General features: G+C 40.8%; 1 protein-coding gene across 9 annotated transcripts in view; it reads left to right on the forward strand.

Moving 5' to 3' along the window:
- Positions 1 to 25,566, forward strand: part of EML4 (EMAP like 4) — a 249,578-nt gene that overhangs the window by 206,524 nt on the left and 17,488 nt on the right. For all 9 annotated transcript variants that reach the window (XM_037895812.2, XM_043543754.1, XM_037895808.2 and 6 more), the window contains 6 exons: positions 529 to 680; positions 5,519 to 5,644; positions 5,806 to 5,937; positions 6,425 to 6,492; positions 17,818 to 17,906; positions 19,304 to 19,401. In XM_037895812.2, the coding sequence (XP_037751740.1) occupies positions 529 to 680; positions 5,519 to 5,644; positions 5,806 to 5,937; positions 6,425 to 6,492; positions 17,818 to 17,906; positions 19,304 to 19,401 (665 nt within the window). The remainder of the gene's footprint in view (positions 1 to 528; positions 681 to 5,518; positions 5,645 to 5,805; positions 5,938 to 6,424; positions 6,493 to 17,817; positions 17,907 to 19,303; positions 19,402 to 25,566) is intronic.

Raw genomic sequence — 25,566 nt, forward strand, 5'->3', positions numbered from 1 at the left:
AATTTCAAAATAGATCATAATTGATACATAGAGAGTTTTAGGTGAGCCAGTGGCAGTGTCGTGCTCCAGAGACCTTACCATAATTGATTCACTTATTTTGGTCCTCATAAGACTACAGACAAGGATTCTTGAAGGGTCACATTTGCCAAAAGAACTTAATTCTTTACATCAGCTGATAACACGATAAATGCTTTCCCTCCCTAGTTCACAAAAGTAATTGTTAGAAGTTTCTCTTGCCCCTTTTGAGAAATGCTTTCCCTCAGATAGCAGCGAATTCAAAGAAATTTTAGTAACAACCTCACAAAATAATCATACAGGTGAGCAGATCTTTGTTTTATCTTCTAGTTTTCTGTAAGAAAACACTACCACCTTTTGTTTGTAATACTCATTGGAACAGCCTCAAACACCCAATACAATTTCTTATTGTACAGTGCCACTTAGTTCTTGTTCCAAAATGCAAAGTTTTGTGAAATCCAAACTGATAAAAAAAAAATGAGTGGCATTCATTATATTTTTTCGTGATTGTAGGTGTATATCAAATAAGTAGACAAATCAAAGCTCACGATGGCAGCGTGTTCACACTATGTCAAATGAGGAATGGAATGCTGCTAACTGGAGGTGGGAAAGACAGAAAAATCATTCTGTGGGATCATGATCTGAACCCTGAAAGGGAAATAGAGGTAAGAGAGGAAGCACAACCCCTCACCCGTCCTCACTCCCCCATACTTAAGTCAAGATACTGTACATAAGGAAAAAATCAGTAAGTCATCAGAGTCTGGGATTACAGTATTTCATAACCTTTTTGCATTATTTTTTGCTGTTTTCCATTTACAAATCCAGTAGTTCATTTAAAGAAAAATTGTATAAATAAAAAGATATTAAGCTTCAGTGTAGCTTTGTATTACCTATAAATGAGGTTCAGATACTAATCAGGAAAGGATCATGAGAAATTTCCACTTTCTTCTTCTGTGAGCCCTTCTTGGCTAGATTTTACTCATCCCTTTAACAACAAAAATGTTATTTAGCACCACCCATTTCCAGTATCCCCACAACAAAATTACCTCTTTGGAGAGAAAAATACGGTTTTGGTCAAAAGCAAAGTAACCAAGATGTAATCTCATCACATTTTCCTGTACGCTGTCAGATAGCTAACGCCCTTTACATTTGATAGATTGCTTACAGAATACACAAGAATATTCTGTACCTAAGAAATAATGATTGGTGTGAGGAGGTTGTTTTAACATCATAGTTACTGCTTGATCTGCTTGATCAAAATTATTTACTACCATTTCAAAGTATGGTATCTGTACACAATTTTGGTACATAGCAAATCCAAGCAAATTGTGATGACTTCTCTCAAATAAAAATGGCACTTTGTAGTATTTTAAAGCAGCTGTAACAGCCTGCCACTGGTACACTATAGTGACAAAGGTACAAGGAATAGTTTATCCCTTTTACATATTCTTTATAATGATACTTCGAATTGTGTTTTCTATTTAACCAGTATCAACTTATCACACTGATGAATTCACAGCATTTTGGGAAACTAAATGTAGCAGTTAAGCAAATGAATCCCCACAATCTTTTTTTAAAGAACTGCCTTGAAGCTAATTAATAAGTGTATCTAATAAGTAAACACCAACTGAGAGAGAAATTTCTGTTACACTTGGTAAACAGTAATTTGAGCAATATTGATGATCATCTCCACATTCCCTTTTCTAATGTGCCATATACTCTATACATAGTAATTATTTTGGGTTGAAAAATCTTGCCAGTACCCTGAATAAATAACGTTCATAGTGATAGTTATTTTACTTTTATGGCTGTTGTTCAGATTAATAATTAAACAGAAAAGGAGCACTCTGAATAGGACAACATATCGTAAAACAGAACAACATTGTGTAATACAATTTAAACATACAGTAAATAAAAATTATTATAGGCCAAAGTAGTTGCTGAGAGTTCATGAACATCCATGAAAAGTTAATAAAATAAGGATGCATTTGGTAGAAATGACACAATTTTTCTTTCAGATTTTCAGTGTGTAGTGTTTAAAAATGTAAACATCATATTCTGTGTGTATAATCCAGTGGTGGGCAACCTGCAGCCCGCTGGCCAAATGCATCCCATCAGGGTAATCTGATTGCAGGCCACGAGACATTTTGCTGACATTGACCATCCGCAGGCACTACCGTCCACCCCACCCCAGCCCCCCGAGTTCCCAGTGGCTGCAATTCTCTGTTCCCGGCCAATGGGAGCTGTGGAGAGTGGCGCCTGCAGGCGAAGCGGCCACAGGGACATGCGGGCCTCAGGTTGCCCACCACTGGTATAATCTCTACCTACATGAAGTCTTCAGGAGCTACAGTAACATTTTCTAAAGCATCTATGTCACCTACGAGCCTAAGTCATTGGCTCCTAAGTCACTGGCTCCTAAGTCATTAAAGCCGTTTTGAAAATTTTACCACTCCTCTTTCTTATCACCATGTATTTTTAGACAAATAAATGAATATATGTTTTCTCCCTATCCTGGAAATAGCTTGTTTGAGTATGCTAGATTCTAATGGATCTTAACACTAATAGTTATTTTTTTAAATTAAACCCTAACTTATTTATAACGTTATGACACTTATATACTAATACCCTGATTTTTTTCAAAGATGCTGAGCACTCTCAACTCCCATTGACTTTCTTGGGTATATGTGGGCATTGTGTGTCTCTGTGTCTGACCATAAGGTGCCAGATGTATTACAAATGTCCAAAGGATGACCTTTTTTTAAAGAGGGATGTGTGTACATGAATAGATAGTCACACAATAATTTAAAAAGTGTGAAATAAGAATTAATCAGCCTTACATGTCTGTGTCAGGGCTGAACTAAACTATAAAGACCTGTTTGCTCAGAAGATTTGCAAAAGCATAAATTACTGAGCTGTACCAGTTCACATTTAACTTTTTCCACATGTTGATTTAACTGCCTTTATTTATCCAAGCAAAATGCGCATTATGGCACTGATCCTGCAAACTGTTACTGAACTTTACTTAATTGTACACACATCAGTGAGATCAATGGGACTATCGACATGCATAAAGTTAAGCACCCACCTACGTGTTTTCAGGGATCTTATATATTCTTGGGTGAGAAAGTGGGGAAACTCATCTTTACAGAATGATGTATATATCGTTTATTTGGGGTCAAGTCCTTGTGCATGTGCCTGACCTGTGTGAATAAATAGACTGGGTTTGGAGTGATTCTTGACATCAGTCAGGGTGGATGTGGAAGGCAGGAAGAAAGGGGGATATCGTCTCTTCCAGCAAAATACAGCTCCTACAGCAGCCTCATGGCTAAATTTCAGATTACGTAGAGTACATACAGGTAGTGAGCACCAGTGAGACATATGTCTTTTTGAAAGCTGGTGGAAGACAATTGTCTTACAGTGTTCCATCGGCAGGTGAAGACGCAGGGTATGTCTACACAGCAGCTGGCAGGTGTTATACCCAATGTGGGTAAAGGTACACTTACTAGGTCTGCTCAAACTGCCTAAAAATCGCAGTTGGCCGCAGCAGCACGGGCAGCAGTTTGGGCTAGCTGCCTGAGTACAAACCTGCCTGACCCCCTTGGTATGTACCTGGGTAGCTCAGCCAAACTGCTATTTGTAGGCATTTGTTTGAGCAGAGCTTAGCTCATGTATGTCTTCCTGAGCTGGGAATTACACCTCTCACATACTGTATAAATATACCATTAGGTGTGACTGCTGGACCCTCATACAGGGTATCATCAATCAATTACAATCCATATTCAATGGGGACCACATCCTGAAAAATCTTTCCTGAACCCTTTCTGGCCTTCAAACACTCCCCCCACCCCCTTCTCTCTCCGCACATCATCAGAAGTACGCTCCCCACACACCAAGTCAAAGCAGCATCTGACACTGTCTGAACAATAGATGCAAAACCCGTAGACATTATCTCCACTGTTATCATGATCAAACACCTCCCCCCATGACATACCTTTCAAGATCTATGGTCTACACATACCTCTCATGTGCGGTGTACCTCATCCAGTGCACTGCTTGCCCCAGTAGCAACTATATGGGTGAAATCAGACAATCACTATGCTCCCTTGAATGAATTCACACAGAAAAATGATGGAAGACAAAAGCACCACATCACCTGTGGGTGATCACTCTATATCTGACCTCTCGGTCCTCATCCTCAAAGAAAACCTGCACAGCACTTTCAAAAGATGAGCCTGGGACCTTAAATTCATAATATTGCCAGAAACTAAAAATCATGGACTAAACAGAGATACTGGAACTATGGCTTGTTACACCAATCTATAACCAACTTAAACCCTCTCCCCCTCCAACTTTTTTTGTCTTTTTCCCCCCAGATTGGAGAGATGTTAATGGCCACTTGACCTTGAATGCACCCTTGAAATATGTAAAAAGAAAAGGAGTACTTGTGGCACCTTAGCGACTAACCAATTTATTTGAGCATAAACTTTTGTGAGCTACAGCTCACTGCATCGGATGCATTCAGTGGAAAATACAGTGGGGAGATTTATATACATAGAGAACATGAAACAATGGGTGTTACCATACACACTGTAACAAGAGAGTGATCACTTAAGGTGAGCTATTACCAGCAGGAGAGCAAGGGGGAAAAAAGCCTTTTGTAGTGATAATCAAGGTAGGCCATTTCCAGCAGTTGACAAGAACGTCTGAGGAACAGTGTGGTAACACCCATTGTTTCATGTTCTCTTTGTATATAAATCTCCCCACTGTATTTTCCACTGAATGCATCCGATGAAGTGAGCTGTAGCTCACGAAAGCTTATGCTCAAATAAATTGGTTAGTCTCTAAGGTGCCACAAGTACTCCTTTTCTTTTTGCGGATACAGACTAACACGGCTGCTACTCTGAAACTTGAAATATGTGTTGTGCTAAACAATCTATTCCACCTTGTATTTTGCTGTGAGCTCTGAGTACATTTCCCAGATCAGATGAAGAGCTCTGTGTGGCTCGAAAGCTTGTCTCTCTCATCAAAGGGAAGTTGGTCCAATAAAAGATATTACCTCACCCACCTCGTCTCTCTAATGTCCCCTCCACTAACATTCCCACACTTTCAGGTTTTGAGAGGGTGGAGTGAACAACCTCCTCTTTCTGGCTTCTTTTGGTGCTGTTCCTTAAAGCAGACATTAATAGTTTCATTAAATGTTGTGGTCTCTGTGTTCCCAAACTTGTGTGCTGGCAGATCCTTTTCATTATTTCTAGTGAGAAAATGCATAAGTGTACAAAGTGGAACTGCAGTTAAGTTTGGGAGTGATCTGATTAGACTGTGTGAACTCAGCTGCTGAATGTGGTCAATATCCTGATGTCAGATAGGTTGGATTATTCCTTTTTAATTAGAAACTGTATCTCCTCTTGATTATTGTTTCATGATACACTATAGTAATTGTGTCCTTCAAAGATGAAAATTGATACGTGTTAAGATTTGCCTTTACAGAAATTTGTTTCCCTAGGTTCCTGATCAGTACGGGACAATCAGAGCAGTAGCAGAAGGAAAAGCAGATCAGTTTTTAGTTGGCACTTCACGAAACTTTATTTTGCGGGGAACGTTCAATGATGGTTTCCAAGTAGAGGTACAGGTGAGCACAATATTTTTTTTTACTGCAAATTCAAACTTCTCCTCTGGTATGTATTTTCTCTCAAGACCTAAATCAAGAGACTTTTTTGGGGGGGGGCGGGGGGGGCGTTACTGGTGTATGTCTTGGAACTATAGTAAGTAAAGAATGTGTTTCCTTTTCAGGGTCACACAGATGAGCTCTGGGGTCTGGCAACTCATCCCTTCAAAGATTTGTTGTTAACATGTGCTCAAGATAGGCAAGTTTGTATGTGGAACTCTGTGGATCACATACTAGAATGGACCAGGCTGCTAGATGTACGTGAGCTTTCTTCTAATGGCATTGAGTTTAAAAATAACAGTCAGAGGGAAAGTACTTAAAATATCTTTCAGAAGCATTTGAAATTAACCATATGTAGCTTGTCCTGCACAAACAGGCAAAATGTGGGAAACTGTAGCATTAAAATGGTTAGCTGGAAGGTGTCCTGCCTCTCTAAAATATAAATATGGGTTCAAGTAGCTCAGTAGTACCTAGCACCTTGGCTAATTTTAATAGTGAACTGTCAAGTGCTATGAAAATTTAACTTGGGGATGTGTGTGTGGAAACATCTCCCCCCAAAGCGCACACACTTACAGAAACTGGGAAGGTGGGAGTTTATATAATACTTGAATGATCAAAGCTGTGAATGATGTGTTTAACTGAGACTTTTTTTGTCCTGTCTTTTAACATTGCTTAAATATAAGGGAGGTTGTGAATATTAATACATTTGATATTAAGTCATATAACTACACCTGTCTCTTGCAGGAACCAGGGCACTGTGCTGATTTTCATCCAAGTGGAACAGTGGTAGCAATAGGAACACACTCGGGAAGGTAAATATATTTTGGTTTTGTTATGATGAGGGAAAGGAAGGGGGGATGATGTTCCTGAAGTGTAAAAGTGACCTGTAAAGGAATTTTAAATATGTGTTTTAGGCCCTTTTTTCCTTCCTTCTTATGTGTGAAGCTGGCCATCTTGAAAGGTGGTGGTTAGGGTGGGGGAGAGGTTAAAGGTTTTTCAATTTTTTTAATTACTTTTGAAATATTTGGATTGTCAAGCCTGATATTTCCTGGCATTGAGAAGCAGTTCTTGGGAGGTGTGGAAGATGGGTGTTGTGAGCTGCCATACCTTATTTGAAAAGGTGAAATGTTGAAACTAAGACATCCTTTTCCCCTAATTTCAATTAGACATGAGAATGAATTGGTCACTAAAGAAAAAATATTAAACAACCCGCCTAAAAAATCTCTTCCTTCCGCATTTGCTCATCTTTCACTCTCTTGAGATGTCCTAATTTTATTCATTCTCCAGTAGTCGTAGAATCTTCCAAGGAGTCAAGACTTGAATTTCTAAGTTTTTTTTTTAATTCAATTAAAAAAATTAAAAAGCAGAATCATCCACCATCTCTTTTTTTGGAGTGGTGGGGGGAGGGAGGTACCCTTTCAAAACTTCTTTATATATCCTAAAGAAGCAAAAAAGGGCAAAGACCTTTTTCCTTTCACTCCTACCCTTTGCAGATCACCTTAAACTAATTCATAAGACAGGTGAATTATAGTACCTTTTCCTCCTCCTCCTCCCAGCCACATACACTCCCTTCATATTGACCTGCAGAGGCCTCTATCCCTAGGAAAGGAGGCAGGCTTAGTGCATTGAACCTATCCAAAGAAAAGAGCGCTGCATTGCACATTATTGTAACAGTACAGAGAGTTAGCACAGTGAGGTAATCCAGCCCTGTGTCTCAGTTCAGCTTCATCATAATATCCTTGCATCACTAAAGGCTAGAGAGGTCCTGATCAAAACTCTGGATGCAAACGTTTCTCAGCTCTGGAGAAATTTGGCTCTAGATGCAAATCCAAACTCTCTGTGGCTCAAGGCAACCTCTGTAAAAGATCATAAGGCCTTGTCTTCTCTAGGAATTTTTGAGCTCAGAGAAAACACTCTTGCATCCAACAGTGTTTTTACCACTGTGTCATGTAGACCAGGTCTGAGCAGGATTAGACAACGTACTGCTAAAATAACATGACCTGTTTTTTTATTTAGTGTATGTCTATAGTACAGTTGCTACAGTGGGGCAGCTCTCGGGTGGACAGTTACAATAGCGCCACAAAGTGTTTTTCCATCGCTGTAGAAAATCCACCCCCCTCAAAAGACGGTAGCTAGCTGACAGAAGAATTCTTCTGTTAACCTAGCTGCATCGACAGTGAGGGTTAGGTCGACCTAACTACATTGCACAGGGCATGACATTTTTCACAGGTCTGAGCAATGTAGCTAGGTCAACTTAAGTTTTAGGTGTAGCCCAGGCCTTAGTTCACTTGATTGCTGTCACGTCAGCAAAATTTTAAGTATTTAGGACTTGGTCCTGAGAGGAACTGAACATTTACAACTCCTATTGACTTCATTGAGAACTGTGGGCTCAATACCTTTCCGAAACCCCCTCTAAGATCCTGATCCAAACCTTACTGAATGCAGTGGGAGCTCCATCAGGCCATTAATCAGGAAAGAAACCTCTTGTAATTTCCGGACGAAGATATAATTCATCTCCAGTTTGCTAGGTTTCAACTTCTTCCATGTGTTCTTACCTTTACCATCACTTTCTTGATATGGCTTTAAATTGACTCAGTACTTCTTTCTTAGTTTATTTAATAGAGCAGAAGGGCCGGATCACAGGGCAAGAACTGAGTTAAAAGAACGAGCCAGAGCAAACCTACTGTACTAGTAATATTTGTGAAAGAGAGAGAGAGCGCCATTGCAACTTTTAGGCATTCTTGAGGTCCACCTTAAACTTTGAACAAGAGTCAGAGTGGATGGTCAAGCTGTGTAGTTTGGTGTTCACTGATTTTTTTTTTTTTAAATAGCCTTCCCTGGAGCTGGTCTTCCAGGAAATCACTTCCATTATAACATTACGTGGTCCTTTTGGTGGTTAGCATCCTAATATCTGAAGAACAATATGAACTTTCTTCCTCTCCTCCTTTTGCCTTCCTCAGTCAGAGATGGTGTATTGTTATCAACCATGGCATATTGTCAGACTTTCCCATCAGTCAGTATTTCAGTATCTTTTCTCCATTCAGACTGTCTCTATGTAGCCCACTGCATGTGTTGTTACCTGCTACTTTAAATACTCTCTTCATGTCCAATCATAATCCTGTCCATCAGATTGTAGAAAATTGATATTTTCATTGGTACCTCAGTTTTCTGCAACTGCAGAGCTGAAAAAGTACAGATCCTGGTGATAGGAAATCCTGCTGAAAAATATATTGTTAAGTAATGTACAGACTACCATTCCATAGTTTCTCAAGGGCAGGCAAAATTATTATTCAAGGGGAAATAAAGCGCCAAGTTGCTATTCATGTCACTTTGAGCACTATTGATCTAACCATTCAAAAGCGCTGCTGAAAAAACAGATCGAGCTTTCTTTAGACGATCCAGACATCTTTGAAAGCTACCAACGACCTCCTGAGAAAACTAAAAGGCAGAGAAGACCTACTGATCCAGATCCTCTGCTGAAGTACATAAGTGTAGCTTCACTGAAGTCAACAAAGCTACATTGATTTGCACCAGCTGAGGATCTGGCCGCTGTGTTTAGCTACAGGAAGCTTTATCTCTTTGCTAGTTCCTTGACAAAACTAGTAAGTTTTTATAGCCCATTACTAGAAATTCATTGGCATATCTTGCATCAACCAGATCAGCATCAACCAGATAGTTTTATGGAAATATGCAAAGATTATGGCAAAAGATAATGTCCATTCTTGAATGCTACCCATTCTCTGTATCTTACTTTATTTCTGTTGACTCATGATTTCGCCAGTAATCCTGTGAGTCTACAGAGGTAAATTGCCAACAATCATGTACTGTGCCATGGGTGCCCCACCTGGTGGAGTTAGTTTTAATTCTGTAGCTGTGGAGCTGTTCACCATCTTCTTTTCCCAAGAGCGGTATTTTGTTTTGTTTTCTTTTCCAACATAGAAAAAAACTTGTATCTGGAGAAAGGAAATTCTTTTCAAGTGTTTGGGGGCATGACCTAGAGATTAAAAATGCCACAGTATGTGCAAGGTGCTTCAATCAGTTCATAAACAAGTTAGGCATGATATCTGCAGTAACAAGTGGGAGAAATCCTCAGTGAAAATCAGCAAAGGCCAAAGACCTACGATTTTGTCTATGGCTCGGGAATATTTGTCTGTTGTTTTAATCTGGTCTACAGATCAGAAGTCTAAGAGTTCACTTTGCAGACAGTCCTTGCATTTCACAGCCCAGTAGAACTTTACAGGGCTGGTTACCATCTGCTTGCTGCATACATTCATTTGGAAATGAGACCCCCCCTCCCCCCCCAAGAACTTGTAGTCCTAAAGTAGAACCCAGCTGTATTTGGTAGACTGGAAACACATTTCATGGAGACTGACTCTCTCACTGGCAATTACTGTACATTCACTGCTAGACTGGGAGAGCTAAGGTAGTGTGTCTATGACTAAAGCTTGTGGAAGTACAATGAACTAACTAAATTAGGTCTGACCAGCACTTTCCTCCTAAATTCATAGTTTGTCATACTGCACTGACTAGTATTACAGTTTGGTGCTAATAATCTAGTCTGCTATTTGCCTCATGATTGTACCTCGCTCTGAAGAAGAAAAAGATTCCAGAGAATTAGACAGCATGTTACGTAACCGTATATCTGGTGCCAGATAAAGTTGAATGTATTAAAGGTACACAAGATGTGCATTGCAGCCTCCTTTCTCTACGCCTTCAGTAAATTATATTTTGTGCACCACTTTTGTAGATGTGTGTTGCTAGTGGTGCAATTTGACATAACCCGCTTTGAAATAGGAGTAAATCAAAGTGCACTAGAGAACTTATGGTGTGTGGCAGCAGGGCCATGTGGACACTTACTTTGTACGAGACTGCAGTAAACTAAGTTTATACCTCAGCTTGCGGCGCACACGAGATGTTTGTCTAGAAAAGCCATGAGGCTTTTACGGTATTTAAAGTTTTAAGTAATTGACATTAACTAGGTGGCACTCAGGCCTCAAGGTTTGATGTTTTTGGATATGGCAGGGTAGTAAAACATTTTGATGGGACTAATACAGATGCTTTCAGGATCAATCAACTTTACTAAGAACTGGTCCTGGGCCATTGTTTAGAAAGACTTTTTTTAATTCCCAAATCCCAGCACCACTGCCCACCTGAATCTAGCAGCCACCTCCCTGAGCACTACCACCCATCTGTCCCCTAATATAACCCAATAAGACCATTCACCAGCATTCAGAGCCAGCAATCTGGTGCATGTCCCTCAGGACTTGGGAGAGTTTAGTAAGGAGGTTGCCTGCCTGCCTGGCTTAGTAAAGAAGTAGGTTTGCCGTGGCTCATTCTTGTAACTCAGTTCTTGCCCTATGATTCAGCATCCTGCCTCCTTTTTATTAAAAAAGGAAATGAACTCATCTTCTCTTTCTGTGTCAGACAATTAGATTAGGTTTCTCATTGCAGTGCACATGCTAGGAGAGTCCTGTAGGAGAGACACGTGTAAAGTGAGGCCTTTCTCTTCCATTTTATTGCTCACACAGGAAGAGGTGTAGCAGCCATCTGGACTGAAACAAAGAAGGGGTGTGATTCACAATTGGTTTTGGTAGAGTTACACCAGCAAAAACTGGAGTAATGTGATGTTGAATCAGCCCCAAGGAATCTAGTGCAAAGTGTTTCAGACTAATGTATTTATTTATCATGGAAAATATGATAATTGTCAACCCACTGAAGACTGCAGTTGTATATCTCATGTTCCTGTGGCCTTCCATCAGCGTGTATCATATAGCAGAGTTACTATAAGGAGTCGCTATTTCTCTCCCATTGGAGATAAGGGCACAGTTTTCTCCCTCCCCGTTAACAAATTTCCCTTTCCCTACCTCAGCTGTCACAGAAGTGTAGGAAAGTAGCATTTTGAGTTAATCCTGTGGCAGGAGCAGGCAAGGGGGTGGGAATGAAATTCAGTACCAGAGTAGCAATTTGAAATATCTGATTCACCCAGTTACCTTGAAAAATCTGTGTACAGCTCATAAGTAAGCAGAGTTGGCTTTTTGCATTATATTAGAGTGATATTATTGAGGGTGGTTTCTATTGCTGTCTAATGAAAACATTTTTAGCCATTTTTCCACCAGTTCCATCCATCTTATATACAGAGCATTCAGCAGGCTGTGGCATATTGAGCTGTTTTGTTATTTTCAGGTGGTCCCCTAATCACAAATAGATTTTAAGCTATTTGGACTAAGCCATTTTTGAGATACCTGGGTTTCAGACTCTGGATTAATAAAATAAAATTGGTGCTTCTTCTATCAAATTTAATTGTGTATACTGTTGATCCTGGAATTTAATTTAAGTTCTTTTAAGTTTCTTTTGGAATGCCCTGTATTAATTTTTACAATATACAATATGAAAATGATGGACTAGATATGTCTCTGAATGAATTTGTCCCATTTATACAGTATGTAACGTCTATGTAACTGTGTATTATGTTAAATGAAAAAAAATACCTTTAGTGCAATGTTATAGTTGTGAGATTCACTTCTGTAATTTTCTGACATTTGAAGTCAAAGTTATCTCAAAATTAACTTAACAAGATGGCTCGTCTTATATTTTTATGCTATCGTCAGCGATCCCTCGAGGTCTTTTTATTTTTTATTTATTTCCCTTTTTATTTTTCATGGGTCCTTTGGTGACTGAGGAGTCCAATTCTTGAGTCACAGGCTCATTGGCAGACATTGCAGGTGGTGTTGGAAGACAGGGTAGGGCCACAATTGCTGCGTGACAGTTATCTTTCCTTTCTTTTCTGGCATTTTTCTGCAACCAGGCCAAGGCAATTTTCTTCAAAAGTGGACGTTCCCTCTCTGACAAGCCTTCACCAGTTATCCCTATCCTGGGCTGCTGTCTCCCAGTGTGTGGTGTCAATGCCACATCTCTTGATGTTTATCTTGAGGGAGTCTTTTTAAAGCGTTTCTTTTGGCCTCCCCATTTCCTTCCTCCTTTGGTGAGTTGGGCGTACAGCAGTTGTTTTGGTAAGCGTACATCAGACGTGCACACAGTGCCTGCTCCACCTCAGCTGGTGCTGGATAATCAGGGCCTCAGCACTGAAGATGGCCTCTGTGAGGACACTGACATTAGTGTGATGATCCTCCACTTTATGATGAGGATCTTCCAAAGAAAGTGCTGGTGCTGGTGTTCCAGGTTTTTCAGGTGTTTTCTGTAGGTCAGCCAAGTTTCACAGCCGTGGAGGAGAGTTGGGATTACAACTGCTTTATAAACTAAAAGTCTAGTATGCGTTCTGACGTTGTGATTGTTGAACACCCGGCGAGACAGCCTGCCAAAGGCAAGGCTGGCACAGTGAATTCTGTGCTGAATCTCGTCATCTATTCTGCCCTCTGTGAGAGATGGCTGCCAAGACAGGCAAAGTGTTCTACATTGTCCCGTTCTTCTTTGTCGATGTAGATCCTCCTTGCTGGGTCTGATGATTGACCAGGGACTGGCTGGTGGAGAACTTTTGTTTTGCTGATGTTCAGAATTAGCCCTAGGCTTTTGTAAGCTTTCGCGAAGCAATTAAGGGCTGTTTGTAAATCCTCCTTTGAGTGTGCAACTACAGCACAATCATCTGTGTACTGGACTTTGTTTATTGTTGCCGATATTACTTTAGTTCTGGCATGGAGACGAGAAAGGTTGAAGAGGTTGCCATCAGTCCAATACTGGATTCCAGTGCCCTGTGGTAGACGGTCTTGGGTTAATGTTTGCATAGCTGCTTAGAAAACGGAGAAAGGGATGGGTGCCAGGACACAGGCCAGTTTGGATGACAAAGGGCTCAGAGGTAGAACCACTGCACAGGATGGAGGCAGTCAGTCTGGTCATGGAGGAGTCTTGCAATGGTGATAAATTTGCTTGGACAGCCAACCTTTGACATGATTTTCCACAGAGCCTCACGGTTGACAGAGTTGAAGGCTTTGGTCAGATCGATAAAGGCCATATACAGCTCCTTGTGTTGTTCTTGACAGTCTTCCTCCATCTGCCTGGCTGCGAAAATCAGGTCACTTGTGCCTCGTGATGGTCTGAAGCCACACTGGGACTCTGGAAGTACTTCCTCTGCAAGAGGGAGCAGGCGATTCAGTAAGATTATAGCAAGAATCTTCCCAGCAATGGAGAGGAGGGCAATGCCTTGACAGTTGCCACAGTCGGCCCTGTCTCCCTTTTTGAAAATGGTGACGATGTTAGCGTTACGTAACTCAGCAGGGGTTTCTTCAGTGCACCAGATTTTGAGGAGCAGCAAGTGAAGCTTGTTAGTTACTGTTTCTCCCCCCACTCTCAGTACCTCAGCTGGTATGCCATCAAGACCTGGTGCTTTATTGTTCTTCATTTGTTTAATTGCTTTGCAGACCTCCTCAGGTGTTGGTGGGTTGGCAAGAGTTTCCCAGATTGGATTTTGAGGGATGGAGTCGATGGTGTCGTCAGTAACAGTTGATTCTCGATTTAGAAGCTTTTGTTAGTTTTCCTTCCAGCACTCTTTGATGGATTTGTTACCTTTAAGAAGGGGACTACCATCTTCGGATCTCAGAGGTGTGAGACCACATGAGCTTAGTCCGTACAGGGTCTTTGTCTCACAAAAAAAGCTCCGCATATCATGTCTGTCAGCGAATGTTTGGATTTCTTTTGCTTTGTCCTCCCACCATTTGTTTTTGATTTCTTGGATCCTCCTTTGAAGTTCAGCTTTGAGCTGATGGAAAGAGCTGTGGTTCTGACTGTACAGTGGTTGGTTTTGCCAGTCACAGAAAGCTTTTCTCTTCTGGTTCGAAATGGTTGTAATCTCAGTGTTGTTATTGCCAAACCAGTCCTGATGGCGGCAGGTAGCAAGGTCAATGCATTTCTCGCAAACCTCATGAAGGGTCTGTTTTAGGGCTTCCCAGTCTTCTTTGACACGTTTGTTGTCATTTCCAGGTGTGCATATGGCCAGTTTTCCACTGAGGAATGTTTGGAAGTTCTCTTGGTGCACTAAGGATTGAAGTCTTTGGATGTTGTATTGCCATCTGTATGATTTAGATTGATTTCTATGTTTCCGTGCAATCCTGATGGACATGACTTACCTCACCAGGCAGTGGTCAGTCCATCAATTGTCGTCTTCCCTCATGATATGGGTGATTTGGACATCTTAGATCCTGTGTTCTTACAATGACATGGTCTAGAAGGTGCCACTGTTTTGAGTGGGAGTGTTGCCAAGTTGTTTTGTACTTGTTGCTTTGTCTGAAGATTGTATTTATGATCACAAGGTTGTGCTCTGCACATTTGCTGAGTAGCAGGATGCCATTGGAATTGGTCTTACCCACTCCTTCCTTCCCAATGGTGCTATTCCATACGTTAGAATCTCAGCCAACTCTTGTGTTAAAGTCCCCTAAGAGGATTATTTTATCTGTTTTTGGAATGGATGATAAAATTTTATCAAGGTCAGTGTAGAAGGATTCTTTCTGTTCTTCTTCAGCGTCAAGTATTGGTGCATATGCACTGATAATAGTGGCAAATGACTTATTGACCAATTGGATGCGGAGGGTCATAAGGTGCTCATTGATGTCGACGGGGAGATCAGTCAAGCGGTTGACTAGAAGGCTCTTGATCGCAAAGCCAACGCCGGGTATTCGCCTGTCGCTTGCTGGTTTTCCTTTCCAGAAGAAAGTGTAACCGCCGCCCTCTTCCCTCAAGTGGCCTTCATCTGTACGTCTTGTTTCGTACAGAGCAGCGATGTTGGTGTTGTACCTCAAGAGTTCTCAGGCAACAATTGCTGTTCTGTGTTTGCGTCTTTCGCTTTTTGATTCGTCTAGTAGGGTATGGACATTCCAAGCGCCAAGAAACATTTTTGCTTTTCCACTGCATTGGGAGTGATCCCTCTGGACGCAGTTATCCAATCAGGTATGGTGGGATAGCCTGTGTTTGGGACACCTTTCTAGTCCCTTCTCCATATGGGGTGAGCGGAGGGGTTCCTAAAATGGCCTGCTCAGTCATGAGCACTGCTGCTGAAAATGCCCCCTAACCCAGTCCAGAGGCACATGACGACCATCTTGCGGTCACTGCCTGCATGTGGGTCTGTGACTAGAGACTGCTGGTGATCTTCACCTATCCCCATCGCCATTTGCCCAACGCCTCAGGATTTTTATGGGGAGGGGGAGGGAAAAAGTTCTTCCTGTGAAAGAAGCCTGTGTTTGAGTAGTTTAATGTGGGGGAGCTGATGCGCACCAGCAGCCACACAAATCTTGGCGGAATAGGCACCTGTGTCCGGTGGCAAGGAGGTCCAAGACAACTGGGGAGGTCTTCTCCATTGCAGCCTTCATCTGCCCTCACAGCCGTTGAGAGGTGATCCTGCTTCATCCGCCGGTGCTGCCGTTGAGGTCTTATACTGGGTTGTGTTGTGCTGGGCTGCACTTTGGTACCTCGCCTTCGACCTCACCGCCATGGGTGAGGAGTACAGGAGTACAGGACTCCAGACGCATCGCTCTCTAGGGTTCTAAGTATACGCAAGCTTCTCCACCACGTCCAAGTGGCGGCCCGAGGAGAAGTTTTATGCTATACATTAATAACAAAGGATGCAGTTTTGCTAATTCTAATTATATTATCAGAAACTTGGATGGGATAGACAAGAATATATATATATGACAAGAATATTGCCTAAGCTGCCTGCGGTTTCCATCTTCAGCCATTAGAGCCGACTCTGCCACTTGTGCTGCGTGTGGAAGTCATGGCTGCTGCTTGCAGTACAAAGAAATAGTAAAGGAGGAATTGTGATTCAGAGGTACCTCTCTCAATCACAAAGCCTCTTGAGACAACTAGAGTAGTGCAGTTTATGCACCACCCCCTTGCTTAGAGCTGTGCCTACAGTCACAGACAGCCCTTGGGTAACAGGCCATTTAAGTTCCTTACTGTAGACCTGTTCATCTTGAAGTAAAACTTCTAAGTTCCTTGAACCACCTACCTAGCTTCACACTGGCATACAGTGTGTATGTGTTTAAGTGTGGCGCTGTAGATTTAATGACATTTTTCTAGTATGCATGCTCAGTACTGGAGATGACCAGATTACCTACAGTAAATAGTCTCAAATTCATTCATTACTCATAATTCTTTCTAAACTGCCCCACTGAATAATCTTGATCTACAGATTATTCAAATATTTAACATACAATATCACAATAGAAGATACTGTTTGCGCATCACACTGTAACTTATGCTATTTACAGAACTAACAAACATGTCATGGATTTTGAAGTGTATATTCAATCATATTAGTAAAATTCAATTTGTGCTGAATTTAATTAGTTACATAGGTCACCTATTCTGGGAACAGAAGGAATGCCAGGTAACTTATACAGTTAACCTACACGGGGTAAATTGTGAATTTTTCTATTTGAATGTATAATGTAAATATTCACAGAAAGTAAAGATGAAGGATTGCAGAAAATATCAAATCAGAATTCACTTTCTACCTCAAATGGGTAGCTGCACATGCTCCTCTCCTCCCCCCCCCCCCCCCACTTACTCATCTCCTCTCTGTATGCAAGTTTCAATTCAAGTTTTTAAATCAAAGCCACTTTTTCTAAATAAGCAAAAAGGACTAGTTTCAAACTTCAGCTGTAGCTTTATCTACTTTTCTCTTTTGGAGGGGGAGGGAGGAGGAAGTTTGGACTCAAAAATGATTGCAGAGATTTTGTTCAGACTTTCCAGAAGAATTCATCTGCAGGTAGAGACCAAGGATGGAAAATTTCAGGCCCAAATGTGAATTTTTCGGAAAGTATGTGAAAATGTGAGATGATAATTGAAGCTAAAATATAGTGAGCTCTAGCAGAGACCTGCTGTAGTCACATCATAGTTTCACCAGCATGTGTATCATCTACATTACATGATATATGAATAACTATTCTATATTCAAGAATAAATATATGTAGTGGTATTTTGGTATGCTTGTATATCTGTCACTGGAATATACATCATTTTGTAAACCTAGAAACCAAAAAGAAAATGTTTAATTAAAACAAGTTAATACGATACATTGAAAGGATATCATGCTAATAAGCAGTGAGATAGAATGCAGTGATCATTTGTTTTTACATTTTTTGGTTTTGTTTAAGTAGAAGTAACACTCACTAGAACTCTTTTCTTAACAGGTGGTTTGTTTTGGATGCAGAAACAAGAGACCTGGTTTCAATACACACTGATGGTAATGAACAGCTTTCAGTGATGCGCTACTCAGTAGGTAGGCAAACTTCCTGTGTATTCTGGGCACTTCACTGTAATTGCATGTTTTAATTCCAATAAAATAGGTGTTTTTCCTGCACTTCTCTGGAATTGTTAAGCTATTAACATGTTACACGTCAAATTACCCTCCAATAATAGGGAACTGCAGAGCTTTTAAAAAATTGCTTAAGATCATAAACAAAATATATGTGTAAATTAACAATTACAGCTTCATTTGCATTTTGCCTGCACTGGAATTCAGTTTTATATTTGCTGTTCTATCTCTGCAAACATCACTGTTGCCTAACACAGCACCCCATTGTTTAGGTGGTTGTGATGTGATGTCATCATTTCTTTCAGGGGAATTCAGTAATTCTAAACTGAATGTAAAGGTAAGGTAAATGAAGCAATGAAAGCTTGATTTTAAGACGTATTTGTAACTTTTTAAGTGTGCCCGAACATTCTTTGAATGTTTTAAGATCTTAAACAGCTTTTATTGTATTTATTATTCACTTAAGTTTTAAAATGTATTAGTACAAAACCAATAAAGTTAAATTCAGGTCTCTCTCTCTCTCTCTCAAACTAAAGGCCATTTGCTATTAATTATTTGTGTAGAGATTATGTGGAAAGGTATCCTCTTACTGAATAAAACCCAAGGTCATCTTATGAGAGTCTGACAAACGGGCAGTAGTTGAATCCTCTCTTCTGACTCGATGGAAGAGAAGTGTGGCAAGCCTGTTTCATGTTTGCTGTTGCATAACATGCCAGGTAAATTGGGCAAAACTTATCTCTACTGCTGCCCTATTTACCAACAACAGCATTTCATTTCAGAGCACTCACAGTCATTGGTGCTACAGAGGAGTTTGATCATGTTCCCAGGCAGTGAAATGGTTAATAGTACCATGGACCTTTATTGTTATTATGAAACAGCTTGTAATGTTTAAATACTGTGCTACGGTGACTTTGTTGAAGATGTTGTGAAGTTAGCCTTTGATTAGCATTGGTTCATGTGTAATAACTTTACATTTAAAAAACAATAAACTGTTCTTTGGAGATAATCTCCAGTGAATCTCAAAACTGAGAACTTTAGGGACTGCATGTTGTCAGCCGTTATCAGAAGTCCAGTGCAAACTGAGGATTCATTAGCTAGCCTAGTTCCCTGTCCAATGATAACCCTGTTTATCCAAGACATAGTGGGAAGCAAACTCACTTACCCCATAATCACAATCACCATGAAAATAAGGGAAAAATAGGAGACCAGTTGGAAAGCAGTATAGTTAGTTACATGCCCTTGGGTACTAGCTCATTCAGAATTGTATGATTGATAATAATGCATTGGTATTAAATATGAAATCATTCCAGTTCAAAAAACAGTATGTTAACATTATTACACTATTTTTTAAACTTCTATTGTAGATGGCACCTTACTTGCAGTAGGATCCCATGACAACTTTATTTACCTCTACGTAGTGACAGAAAATGGAAGGAAGTATAGCAGATATGGAAAGTGCACTGTAAGTTCTTATCCAGCTGTGTTTAATGATAGACTATACCTTTTGGTAGCAATGTTTAACTTTTTTTTAGTGTTGGATCCATCTCTATAGATTAACAATAGTGACAATATCCTTTTTATTTTTGGCAATCAATATCTTTCACTGGTTTTAAATGTAAATATGATTTGTAGCAAGAAATGATTAGCAAAATGAGGTGAAGCCCATTGCCTATAGTATTGCTTTTTAGACATGCCTCATTATTTTTTCTTTCAAATCAGAAGCTATCCATCTGATGCAAAAGCTATCTTGTGTTTATACAAAGAATGTCCTTCTTGGAGGTGCTGGAAGTTCAGCATTTGTTTCTTTTCTACTGATATAGTATCCCTGCCCTTTTATAAATCTCCTTGGCATGTCTTTGAGCAACATTATTAGATAATGTAGTTAATGAGTTGCATTATTTCATAAAAATGCTATCAGTCTGATGATAAAGACCAGCTTTCATGCATACAATAACAGTGCACTGATAATATATAACTCTACATAAAACAGTATCTGTCTAGGATCAGGAGAATCAATTTGGAGATCTCTAACTATTATTACTATTATAACATTTTAAAACAGGGAACTGTTACGATCTAGGGATGAAATTCTAACCTGGTGTAAACAAGTGTAATTCCAGTGAACTTCCTGGCATTGTATCTCCCGAAACCTAGCCTGAATTTGTCCTTCAGTGCTGAATAGCCACCCACCATTTACAGACCCACGCTGTACAAAAGCAAAATATTGTGAGTAAAAGACTGATCCTTAAATTTGGTATATCCTTGTTCTTTTTCGAGTAGATGCAGCCATGTATTCTGCTTCCTTCCTGCTTAGGCGTGTGCACACCTAGTGCACCGGAAACAGAGTACTTTGCCTAACAGTACCTATAAAGGCAGCACTCGTGCCCTGTGGCCCTAGACCCTCCCCTGGCCTTATAAGGGTGGTGCCACCCCAATTTCCCCAGTTCCTTCTCACCTCCCATGGCTAGAATAGATGATCTGTGTGGTGTTTCTCACCTCATGCTTTGAGCCTCAGTTCCTGAGAGAATTGTCTTGTATACAGTAGTTAGTAATACCTTAGGTTAAGTTTAGAGTAGTTGGCTGCCCTGTGTGATGCCCTCACCAGGGTTCAAGCATTGTCTGTCATGTGTGGAGAGGCCATCCCGACAGTGATCCCCACATGAGGTGCTTGTATGTCCCTCACCGAGGCAAAACTAAAGAGCAGTGTTCCATCTGCAGGTTATTCGCTAAGAGGAGTCAGGTGGCAAGAGACTGGCGGCTGAAGCAGCGCCTAGTGGAGCAGGCCATGAGGCCCACTTCAGCCTCAGGGCCCTTGTCTCATCAGCAGTTGCCTTCAGCTCTGGCAAATGATGCCACTCCATGCTCGGGCTCTGCCATTTCCCTCAAAAGGAAGAGGTGTCATTTCCCCCTTCCCTGGGAAAAGGTCCCACACAATGAATCAGAACCATTCCAGGACTTGGGAAGACTTATCCTCATCTCCTAAGAGGAGTGCTGCCTGGCACCGTACTCCCTCTGGCATGCGGGGTGGAGCAGGTCCTTCCTGCTGTTCCCCGATACCACTCTGAGATCAGCCAGAGCCCATACAATCGGCTCCAGTTCCAGCAATGGGGTGTCCATTGAGTCCAGGACTGACATCGGCACTAGTGCCGACTGTCTTCGCACAAGTGGCATACCAGGCAGCATCAGACCTATTTTGCTTCTCAGACCCGGACTCTCCACTGGTTCAAGAGTTTGCTGCTGCCATGGCTTCTACCACCTCATCCTCCGTTGTACCTTTGGTACCTTCTGGCCATGTGACAGAGCTCCCAGGCTTCTTGATATGGGTGTTAGCCTGGAGACTTCATCCAAAGCTGGCTTGTTTCCAGGACATCCTGGAGTACTTGTTACACCTTCAGTTTCCTGGTCTTGTTCTTAGTTCACTGAGAGTCCACCTGATGGCGATTTTGGCATTTTATCTGCTCATCTATGGGAAGTTGGTGGCAGTAAGGTTCTTGAAAGGAGTCACTTGTTTTCACCAGCTGGTAAAAGAGCCTTTGTGGGACCTTAATATTGTCTTAGCAACAACTTTCTGTCTTGTGGCAATAACATCTGCAAGGAGAGTGAGGGAGTTGCAGCTTTTATGGTGGAGCCCCAGTACACACAATTTGCTAAAGACAAAATACCCCTGTGGCCACACCACAAGTTTTTATCTTAAGTGGTTTCCCAGTAACACCCGAACCAAGCTGTATATTTACTAGTGTTCTTCCCTAAGCAGCATTCAACACCAGAGATAACATCTGCACGCACTGGATGTCAGGTGATGATTAGCTTTTTATCTAGCTAGGACCAAGTCATTCCATTACTCATCTCATTTGCTTGTCTCATATGCGGACTGAATGAAGGATCAAGCAGTCTCTTCAGAGTCTATGTCCAGGTGGATAACTCCCTGTATCATGGCAGCATATGAATTAGCCCAGGCTGTCCCCCCTCAAAGGGTGTGAGCTCATCCCAAAAGAGTCCAGGCAATGCTGATGGCATTCCTAGGTGGCATTTCTATATTAGACATTTGAGGGCTGCCAGATGGTCCTCTGTGCATACTTTTATAAACCACTATGCCACTCCTGCTGCATCCAGATCAGACGGAAACTTTGGGAAGGCAATCCTACTGTCCTTACAAATAAACTCCAAGCCCCGCCTCCTGTGAATACTGCTCGTGAGTCACCTAAGTAGAACACACAATTGCATCTACTTAAAATAAATAAATAAATGAAAGTGGTTACCTGCCTGTAACTGTTGACCTTTGAGATGTGATGCAGATGTATATTCCACGACCCACCCACCGTCCCCTCTGCTTTGGAGTCTGTACTTCTGACTTTTGATGCAAAGGAAAGGAGGGGGTCAGGGTGATGCTGCCCTTATATGGACGGGGAGGGGTTAGGGCGGCAGGATGTGAGCATCACCACTACGGGTACGACTAGGCAAAGTTCCAGCTCTGGTGTACTGGGCGTCCACACACCTAAGTAGTAACTGTAAGTAGAATACACATCTGCATCACATCAAAAGAATAGTTACAGATGGGTCACAGAGGTTTTTTTCTGAGTTTTGTGGACCCTTTAACATGGCTGAGAGTGAAACTGCTCTTGATGAGAAGCAGCAATTTCAAAACATAGCATAGGTTTATTTTACTCAAGTCTGACTTTAAGGCCATGGTAATAGAATGCTGTCTTTTCTGCGTGAGTGTGTATGTGTAGTACAGTAATAGGGACTTGATTGGGGCTTCTAGGTGATACCGCAACTAAAATAATACATAAAACCTTTTTAAATATTTAAAGTTAAAATAACAAGGATACAGTCCATATTTTAGACATATTTGCAACATTTTATGGATTTTTAATAAGTTGTGTATTTTGTTTTACAAGTATAAGAAAGCTTCTCAAACTGCTACATCAATTTGAAATATTTGTTTCAAATTTGGGGGATGGGAAAAAATTATCCCTGGGATAAGACTATATGCCTAACTCATGCCCAAAATTAATGTGCCAGGTAGGGTTTTTTATTGAAATATTATATTTGTAGTGGAAAAACTGAGCAAATCTTAATGGGTATTAGCATGCCCTGCAGTAATATACACTGCGTCTTTCCTGAGATGTGGTGTTATTAACAAGGGATGTTCAGCTGAGATAGGATATGTATTTCTAACCATCTGGATTATAGGCAGCACAAAAAGTATAGGATCTTGTTATACAGTCAGTGAGTGGTATGTCCCAAACTATAAAAGTATGTCCTCCACTGTTCCCTCTAAGTTGTGCGCATGTGTGCGTGTGCACACAGATCCTAAACCCCACGCACACGGCAAAACACCGCATGCACAAAAATTTGCACAGAAGCACAATTTTGCACAGAAGAAATTTTTGGCGCACTCGGACTGTCAAAAATTAGAGGGAACATTGATGTCCTCCCAGTTCTCTGCTCTAATCAGCAGACAACACTCTATTAGCCACAAGTTTCAGCTGTTGAAGCAAATGTATATACAGTATATGTTGGCCCCTTCTGAAGAAATTTTAAATTGGGGGGAAGGGAGAGAGTTTGTCTGCTATTAATATATTTTTCTTTGAAAAAAGACTGAGATTCTTTAATGTTATAATCTCATTTGGTTTCACTTTCTTTTGAATAAGTACAAGAACACACAAAACAGAAAACAGTTTTGGGGAAAACAGAAGTCAGTCAATGATGTTGATGTATGGTCACTGTTGTATTTACAATTCAGCATCCATTATGGCTCTGTGTTATCTTTCAGATTGCCCAAGGGCATGTGTGAGTGTGGGTGTGTGCACATACATGTACAGAGAGAGAGAAGATCTCTTAACAAAATCTTTTCTAGTTCACCTTTTGACATGGATAAATGACCGGATAATATTGCCTACTAGATATTCAGGTCTGCTTGGGGAAGAGAGAAGTCTTGCTACTAGATAGTTGCTGCTCTCTCCCTCTTCATGTCCCTTGTAGTTTTCCACGTTAAGAACCTTGGATTTCTTTCTGCTATGCTATTTCCATGGAAAGTCGTGTTTTGCATGTTATTTGACAGTGTTTCAGCTGCACAACTTCTGCAGCCTGCACCCTTATTTATTCCACAGTCATTTTTCAACAGCAGCACATGATCTTGTAATTACAAAGCTCAGTTCCCTCTTAGCAGGGCTTCTATGCCTCTTTCGGCTTGTGCAGAATGCAGCAGCACATTGGCTTACTGGACTGAGCAACCATCCTATGATCATATTACATGCATCCTGTATTCCTCTACGCTGGCTGCCAGCAAAGGGGTGGATATATATTAAGCTGGTATTTAACAGGGAGGGATCTGGTTATGTTCAAGGCTTTGAACACCTTCCTGGCTAGTATATGTCCTCTGGCACCAACGTGTTTTTTTTGTTTGTTTGTTTGTTTTTTGTTTCTTTTGGCAGAAGGGTGTGGGGGGGCGTTTCATACCACAGCCTGGCAGGTGATCCCCAGGTTATATAAGTAATTCCTTCTGACAATCAGCCACCATTCATTTCTTCTAGCTGGTAAGCGTTGTTTAAATCCATCCAGAAGTGTTTTTATATTTGAAATAGGGCTGTCAATTAATCGCAGTTAACTTACGCCATTAACTCAAAAAAAGTAATCACAATTAATCGCACTTCTAACAGTAGAACAACAATTGAAGTTTGTTTAATATTTTTGGATTTTTTTCTCCATTTTCAATATTGTTTTCAATTACAACGCAGAATACAAAGTGCACAGTGCTCGCTTTATATTATTATTTGTGATTACAAATATATTCACTGTAAAAATGATAAAAGAAATAGTATTTTTCAATTCACCTCATACAAGTACTGAAGAGCAAACTCTTTTTCATGAAAGTGTAACGTAGAAATGCAGATTTTTTTTGGTTACATAACTGCACTCAAAAACGAAACAGTGTAAAACTTTAGAGCCTACAGGTCCACTCAGTCCTACTTCTTATTCTGCCAATCACTAAGACAAATAAGTTTGTTTACATAGACAGGAGATACTGCTGCCTGCTTCTTATTTACAATATCACCTGAAAGTGAGAACAGGTGTTCACATGGCACTTTTGTAGCCAGCGTTGCAAGGTATTTACATGCCAGATATGCTAAACATTTTATGCCCCTTCATGCTTTGGCCACCATTCCATAGGACATGCTTCCATGCTCCATGATGCTCGTTAAAAAAATAATGCATCAATTAAATTTGAGACCGAACTCCTTGGGGGAGAATTGTATGTCCCCTGCTCTGTTTTATCCACATTCTGCCATATATTTCATGTTATAGCAGTCTCGGATGATGACCCAGCACATGTTCGTTTTAAGAACACTGTCACAGCAGATTTGACAAAACGCAAAGGTACCGATGTGAGAGTTCTAAAAATAGCTACAGCACTTGACCCTAGGTTTAAGAATCTGAAGTGCTGTCCAAAATCTGAGAGGGACGAGGGGTGGAGCATGCTTTCTGAAGTCTTAAAAGAGCAACACTCTGATGCGGAAACTACAGAACCCAAACCACCAAAAAAGAAAATCAACCTTCTGTTGGTGACATCTGACTTAGATGATGAAAATGAACATGTGTCAGTCAGTACTGCTTTGGATCGTTA

Source organism: Chelonia mydas, chromosome 3 (genome assembly GCF_015237465.2).
Source record: "Chelonia mydas isolate rCheMyd1 chromosome 3, rCheMyd1.pri.v2, whole genome shotgun sequence".
Taxonomy (NCBI): Eukaryota; Metazoa; Chordata; order Testudines; family Cheloniidae; genus Chelonia; species Chelonia mydas.